Source organism: Prunus dulcis, chromosome 6 (assembly GCF_902201215.1).
Source record: "Prunus dulcis chromosome 6, ALMONDv2, whole genome shotgun sequence".
NCBI lineage: Eukaryota > Viridiplantae > Streptophyta > Magnoliopsida > Rosales > Rosaceae > Prunus > Prunus dulcis.
This window is the reverse complement of record NC_047655.1, coordinates 19,985,078-19,993,199: the sequence shown is the minus strand read 5'-3', so window position 1 is coordinate 19,993,199 and position 8,122 is coordinate 19,985,078. Positions and strand designations below refer to the sequence as shown.

Genomic DNA, 8,122 nt, shown 5'->3' with positions numbered 1-8,122 from the left:
ATCTTTTTCTAAAACATGTTTTGCAGATTTACAATCAACTCGGATTAAAAACTTTTGATTAAGTAAATCATCTTGAAATTTACTAATGCATAATACAATAGCTAATATTTCTTTTTTAATAGTACTATAATTATATTGCGACTGGGTCCAGGTTCCAGAGTGGAAACGAACAATTTGCTCTGGGGATTCTGGACTGGCCTTTTGTTTGAGAATGCCACCATAACCAATGTCAGAGGCATCTGTTTCAACTATTTTGAAAGAATCAACTGAAGGGATACCAAGACAGGGAAGTGTCTTGACATGGGCTTTGATTTGTTTGACAACTTCAGTATGAATACTAGACCAAGGAGGAGGATTATCCTTCAGTCTATCAAATAGGGGCTTACATTGTTTTCTCAGATTGGGATAGAAGTCAGAAATATAATTTAGAGATCCTAAAAACCTCTGGAGCTGATTTTTATCAAGAATCTGATCAGGGAACTTATCAGCAAATTGAATGACTCTGTCTATTGGAGAGATTTGGGATTGACTTATGTGAAAACCAAGGAATCGGATGTTAGTTTGGAATAACTTAATCTTTTTGGCAGAGACAACTAGACCATTCTTTTTGATAATGGAAAGGAATTGATGCAAATGTTTCCAATGATGTTCGACTGACTCAGAGAATATTAGAACATCATCAATATAAACAATCGAAAAATGACTGTAAGGATTGAAGATATCATTCATAATATTCTGGAATTCACTAGGGGCATTTTTTAAACCAAACGGCATGACATTCCATTCATAATGACCGAAAGGAGTAACAAATGCAGTTTTATACCTATCTGACTCATTTATTTGGATTTGCCAGAAACCACTTTTCAAATCAAATTTTGAGAAGACAACTGCTTTACCTAATCGGTTAATAAGGTCTCTTTTATTAGGTATGGGATACCTAATCCATTCTAGGACCGAATTAAGAGGCTTATAGTTGATTACTAATCTAGGGACTCCTCTTTCTAGTTCAGCATTTTTCTGGACGTAAAAAGCAGGACATGACCAGGGGGACTTACTTTTGCGAATTATATTTTTCTGTAACAACTCATGAATTTCTTTCTTACAGACTTCCATTAACTCTTGACTCATCTGGATTGGCCTGGCTTTAGTAGGGATATTTTTCTCACTAAAGGTTTTGATATAGGGAAGACAGACGACATGCTGTTTTCTATACCAAAAGGCAGTAGGCAAATCAGAACATATTTCTTCTTTTAATTTGTTCTCAAAAGACTGAATTTTCAACTGTAAAGTTTTATCACTAAGTTGTTGTTCAACTCGTTTAAATTTAACTTCTTCTTTAAGAAAATTCAACTGGTTGGTTTTCCAAACAACTTGGACAGATTTAAAGACTGATTGTTTTTGTAAGGTTTTTAAATTATGCAACTCTGGTTTAGACAGGAAACTAAACTTGACCGTTTCTCCTAAATGGGTAGAAATGAGGCCATCGTAATCTACCTGGAAAGGATATAACAGAGCAAGGAAAGGCAATCCTAATATGACTTCATCAGTAATATTTTTAACTAAGACGAATGAGGTTTTAAAACAAACTTTGTTTTGACAAATATGGGCTTTTGGTAGCTCAAAGTTCAATTGGAGAGATTTCCCTGAAGCGGTGCTAAGGGCTTCTCTGGACTTTTGGTAGTACTTAGTAGGGATGAGACCTTCCTGAATACAATTAAGATCTGCACCAGAATCAAATAAAGCGACTGTGGTAAATTCAAAATCATGAACAAAAATCGTGACTTTGGAATACCATTTTCTAAGGTGTACTTGTTTGATCAGATTGACAACTGGTTGTTCTTTAGAAGGTTCCTCATCAGAATGATGTGGGCTTTCCGAATGGGTACTAGGCTGGCGAGTGGCTTGTTGTAAATCAACTAAGTCTTGTTTGATTGTATAATTCTCGGCTTGCAATTGTTGATTTATCTGTTTGAGTTCAACTATTTCTTTCTTAACCTGCTTGACTTCCAGCTGGAGATCATGCAGGGTAACATCTTTCCTACGATTGAATTTTTCTAACGTAGTGGAGATGTTAATTGGCTGAGGATTAGGAGAGGATGAACTCTGACTATCCTGACTTAGGATCTTTTTCAACTTCTTTAAATATTCAGCTTTTAATTCAGGGTTCTGAACTCTTCCTATTAGATCTACAAGCAACTCTTCTTGTTCTTCCTGTTTAGTAAGAACAAGAACAGACTTTAATCTATTACAGCATTTATCAGTGCAACCAAATTGAATTCTAGGTGAACTGGGTTGTGAATCTGAAGACTGGCTTGACTCAGATTCAGAACTGGGTACTAGAGACTCAACATCGCTCATTTCAGAGTCTCGCAACTCCAAAACTTGGATCAATTTGTTCTTATCTTCTTCTGAAATCTGCAACTGTTTAATAGTATCTTTAACTTTACATTCAGAAGCATAATGACCAAATTTTTGACATTTAAAACATTTAACTTTGCTTTTATCTTTCTTGGAGCGACTCTGCTTAGGGCGTTTAGACCAGCTCTTCTTAGGAGAGAACTTTCTCTTCTTGTAGAATTCGTCTTTTCAAAGAAATTGCTTCTTCGAGAAATGACGCTTTCTCAGATGGCTAGGCTTTTGTCTTCTAGAGGGAGGAACACTAGTGAGACCATATTGTTCACAGAAGTTTCCTAACTCATATTTGGCTGACTTTCTATCAGACTGGATTTGACGATTAATTTTAAAATCGATACACATTTTCATACCAACTTGATTAATTGTGCTTATAATATTACCATAAGTTAATGAATCCCAATCAATTTGACCTTGTTCATTACTTAGAGTTGTGCGGATTTTATGAGCAAATAAGTTTGGCAGTCCATTAATAAACTTTTCTTTCCAGAATGGTTGATTACTATCATCTCTAAGCATGACTCTAGAGATGAAAACGTCTTTATACCATCTGAAATCAGACAACTTGGGACATCTAAGGTTACTCAGCTGATCATGGATCCTAGCAGTGGTGTTACTAGGGGTTCCAATGAAATGTTCAATTATCGTGTAAAACAAAGTGTTAACACCGTCTTCTATACCTTGTCCTATTTGTTCGTCAAAAATAGGGAGACCGTCTTCATTAAGTTTTACAGCATAAATAATTTGATTTTTATTTTCAAGGGTAAGGTGTTTATCCCACCAATATCTGAGAGTACCGGTGAAACCAGTAACTAACAGAGGGACAATTTCAGACTGTCTAAAACTGTGATTGGTGATATAACTATTGGCGACCATTGACATGTGTTGCAATTTATTTAATATTTCTTGCTCAGAAAGACCATCAATATTCCATTCATACAATTTGTCGGAAGAAACAGAAAACTGGGTTTGAAAGTTTCTTTCTTCAAATTGGATATCTGGAGGTGTTGGTCTGGGGTACCAATTCTTGGTAAGGCTAGTAGGACTTACATGTTTCTCAATTTTCTTGACTCTAGGCTCAGGTTGGATTTCTATATTTTGAAAAGCTTTTTCAATTTTAGAAATATCACTAATTTCAGTACTTACAGATTCAGACTCAGATTGAGAAGCGGCAAAGGCGTCTAGTGTTTTAATACCAGACTGATTACCTTTCTCAGACTTGACAGGAGTCAATTGTTTTAGCATTTCTTCTATTTTTTCTATCGTGGAATTGGTCTTGAGTGCAGGACCAGACTTAAGTTCTTGGAAGTGAGCTATCGGCTTTTCAACTTTAGGTTTGGGTCTGGAGTCTGCAACAGGCGGACTCAGCAGATCAACTTTGGTTTCAATTGTGTCTAACTGTTTTCCTATGGTGATTAGACTCTGGTTGGTGTAATTATTTTGTTCGATTAATTTCCTATGAGGGTCACTGCTTTCAAAGGTTTTCTGGTGTTCTGGTGTTCTATGACTATAGTTTCTACTGGAGGGTGACTAGACTCTACAACAGATTTATCAGCTAATTTCCACTTTTCTTTAGTCAAAGTTTTTAACTCATCATTAGTCAAATAACGGCTTTCTATGAAATCAAGGTAAAATATTTCAACTTTGGCTGACCGCATATAATCTTTCCATTGTTGAAAGATCATATCTCGGTGTTTGCTATTAGGGTAGGCTTGATGATAAAGATCTCGCCTGGGCTTGTTCTCAGGGTCTTTTAGGTGACGATTTAAGTAAACCCAATCAATTTTAAATTCTTTATTGAGGGTTCTAAGCTGATTTTCAACTACGAAGTCAGACTGGGTAGGTGACTCAGGTGATTCTGACTTATCATCAGGAACTGGAACCTGGCCGTAGCAAGGTTGGGTAACCTGAGAGGTTTTTCTCAGGGACTCAAGTTTAAAATCAATCATAGCCTTTTCTAACTCTAGGTCTCGTTCTAGAGTGGAGGAAGAGGCAGCAAAGGAATGTCGAGCAGGGGCATGCCTTTGGGACTGACCAGGGGTTGGCAACTGTTGTAATTGGACATTGGACTTGCGTAAGGGATGACTATCAAACTGAATCTTAACTGTGCCGTCTAAATATTGTTGGATATAGTCTAAATTGTTTAGACTACGCTGAATGGGAGCTGGTTGGCTCTCAGTGACTAAGGTCCAATCTTTTGGAAGGGTGACTTCTGACCACTTAATAGTATGGGGAACTTGGATATGGGCATCTGAGGTATGACTCTGGATCAGGACTGTCTGATCCTTTGGGCTTTTATTAAGGGCTTGGAAGTTCATATTAGTTCCTGTGACCTTATAGTAGATTCTATATACCAAGGCTAGAGGTTGGGTTCCCGGGAGAACATTATAACCTTCAGTCTTAATATTTAGAGTCAAAGTTCTCAGAATATGGGGATCACTAAGGCTTACAGTGAAATCAGGATAGCAGTCAAAATGGACAGGGCCATTACACAGACTGGACTCAATGATTCCAAGGGTATTATCGCAAAATTCAGTGAATCTAGCATCACGAAGACATAGCAGGATTGAGGCTTTCAACCCTAACCGTGTCAGAGGCTTTACTGCAACTTGAACTAGACCAATATGCAGGAAATTATTACCATCTTTCTTATGTTTTAAAATAGACTCAAGATTAAGCAACTGGCAAGTTTCGTGTTCTTTGCTTAAGGCGTATACTTGTTCAACTGTTTTGACATGTGTGGTGCTATTGAAACTAGAAGGCAACCAATGTTTCTTATAGATTTTCTGACTAGGGATTTTAGGTATGTTCCAATCTCTAAAATCTAACTGTTCTTTGCTACTGGAATTATATTCAAATTGTTCTTCATTTACTATCTCTGGGAGTCGACTTATACTGGCACTAGAACTGGCAGAATTACTAAACCTTGACCTAAGGAAACGACTCATGACTACTCAAGAAACTGGGTTGAACTGTCTGAGGAAGAAGATGAACAGTAGATCCTAAACTGACCGTTTAGACTCTAAGCAACCTATTAATTTTCTCAATTTTCTGTCTCCTGCCCAACACACACTACCTCTCTGGGATTTACGTGATCTAGCAAAAAGGACTCACGGGTCAGACCTTAGAGAAGACTAACAGAGGACTCAAAGAATAAAGGGGAAGAAAAGGAAGAAATGAAAACCTTCTACTCAGAAGCTTAAACCAGCCACTTGGGCGGGAATGAGTAGCAGACTTAGACAAAGACCGTAACACTTACGGCTCTGATACCAAGAAAGAGGGACAAAGAGATAGAACAAACAAGCAACTGAATATAATACAGAATGAAGATCAGAAAGAAATTAGAAAAGGATGCAACCTAAGCAACTTTCAGACTAATGCAGAAAATAATGATAATGCATTAAAATAATGCTTTCAGAAAATAGATAATTGAAAATAACTTTTATTTATACTCACAAAGATTGCAACTGCAATTCTTCAAACACAACTGCACGCTATTTACAAGAGTGTTTACAAAAGTGAATTTCTCCGAAGGATATATCAGAGAGATTCTGTAAAAAAACTGAAGAAAGGAAAATTACATTCTGCCTGCAACTGAGGCCGAAGCCAGCTTAAATAGATAAGCAACTAGGGTTTGCTAACTATGGTGAAGCAACTGCAGTTTGCTTGTCACAGTGGAGTCACCTGAAAGCAACCTAATTCAACTTTCAATTTTGTCTTCATATGAATTTTCTTTAACTGAGGCAACTTTCGGCGGAGAAAAGAACAATCAGAGTTTTACCCTGATTTATATATATATATATATATATATATATATGAACAACATCGCAATTGCTACTTTCACAATCTCTTCTCTACCCACCTCAGACTCTCATCTATATTATATTGTAAGAGGGAGATAATGGAAATGGTATCTCCAGAGCAAGAACACCCAAATAAGGCCTTTGCATGGGCTGCCACAGATTCTTCTGGCGTTCTCTCTCCCTTCAAAATCTCAAGAAGGTTGTTATATATTCTATATCTTCTCGCCTGTTATTTATTTGCCGCTTTCTTTTCACTCTAGGAATACCAGTCTTTCTTTGGTTTCTTCAAAAATTAAAACAAAATATTATATTGAACACGTATAAGCTCCATGCTTTATTTAGAGTTTGGTACAATCTTTCCTTCCAATGAAATGAGTTTTTGAAGGGATTTGGTTGCAGGAAAACGGGAGAGAAAGACGTGGCTTTAAGAGTTTTGTACTGTGGGATATGCCATTCGGACCTTCACAAGGTCAAAAATGAATGGGGGACCACTAGCTATCCTATTGTTCCTGGGTACGTATACAAAGTCTCACAAATATACAAATTTTATTTTTTGGGAATCTCGATAAACGACGTGGGAGTGAGGTCCAACCTCTTCTGACACTGAAAGAAGAAATATCATTAGATTAAGAGTTAATTAGTTTCATCTCATGTTAATATCCATCTAATTAATGGTTTGAATGTCAACAGCACAACATTTTTTACCATTATTTTTATGTTATTGAACTTAGTATGTGGAATTCATTGTGATGTCCATTTAACTAACCAAATGTGTAACTGATTGATTGAATTCAGGTATGAGGTTGTTGGTGTAGTGACAGAGCTAGGAAGCAAAGTAGAAAAATTCAAAGTTGGAGACAAGGTAGGTGTTGGATGCATGGTGGGATCTTGCCAATCTTGTGATAGTTGTGCCAATAATTTCGAGAATTACTGCCCCGAACTGATACTCACCTATGGTGAAAAGTACCACGACAGAACCACAACATATGGAGGCTACTCCGACTTCATGGTGGTCGATGAGCACTTCATAGTTCGTATTCCGGACAACCTTCCCCTTGACGGTGCTGCTCCTCTCTTCTGTGCCGGGATTACAACTTATAGCCCCTTGAGATATTTTGAACTAGACAAACCCGGAATGCATGTGGGTGTGGTTGGCCTAGGTGGAGTAGGGCACTTGGGGGTGAAGTTTGCCAAGGCCATGGGGGTGAAGGTTACAGTGATCAGCACCTCCCCTAATAAGGAGAAGGAAGCAATTGAACATCTTCATGCCGATTCGTTTATAGTTATCCATGATCAAGATCAGATGCAGGTGATTGTTTGAACAAGTTGCCATGGTGATGATGACTTGATTTCAGCAGATTGATTTAGTTGTTTGGTAATTTGTAGGCTGCCATGGGAACAATGGATGGTATCATTGATACGGTTTTTGCCGCCCATCCTCTTTTGCCTTTAATTGGTTTGTTAAAGTCCAATGGAAAGCTTGTGATGGTTACTGCACCAGAGAAAAATATTCAGATTCCAGCTTTTTCTTTGCTCATGGGTAAGCATCTATCTTGACTCCGAATGACAAGTTGACTGCCTTTTACTTGTTGATATTTTTTGTCTTACCCTTTGCACATGGTGCAATTACAGGCAGGAAGATGGTAGCTGGGAGTCGGATTGGAGGTATGAAGGAAACACAAGAGATGGTTGATTTTGCAGTCAAGCACAACATTACAGCTGACATTGAGGTTATCCCGGTTGATTATTTGAACACTGCCATGGAACGTCTTGCCAAATCCGATGTCAAATATCGATTTGTAATCGATATTGGAAACACACTAAAGTCTACATCTTAATTTTGAGAGAGAGTGAGAGAGAGAGAGAGAGAGAGAGAGAGAGAGAGAGAGAGAGAGAGAGAGATGTAA

General features: G+C 37.6%; 1 protein-coding gene across 1 annotated transcript; it reads left to right on the top strand.

The window, feature by feature from the left end:
* The first annotated feature begins 6,313 nt into the window (after positions 1 to 6,313).
* On the top strand, positions 6,314 to 8,053 carry LOC117633225 (probable mannitol dehydrogenase). The gene is made up of 5 exons (XM_034366947.1): positions 6,314 to 6,414; positions 6,615 to 6,728; positions 7,011 to 7,524; positions 7,602 to 7,755; positions 7,848 to 8,053. The coding sequence occupies exons 1-5, from the start codon at positions 6,314 to 6,316 to the stop codon at positions 8,051 to 8,053; spliced, it is 1,089 nt and encodes a 362-aa protein (XP_034222838.1).
* The last annotated feature ends 69 nt before the right edge of the window (positions 8,054 to 8,122 follow it).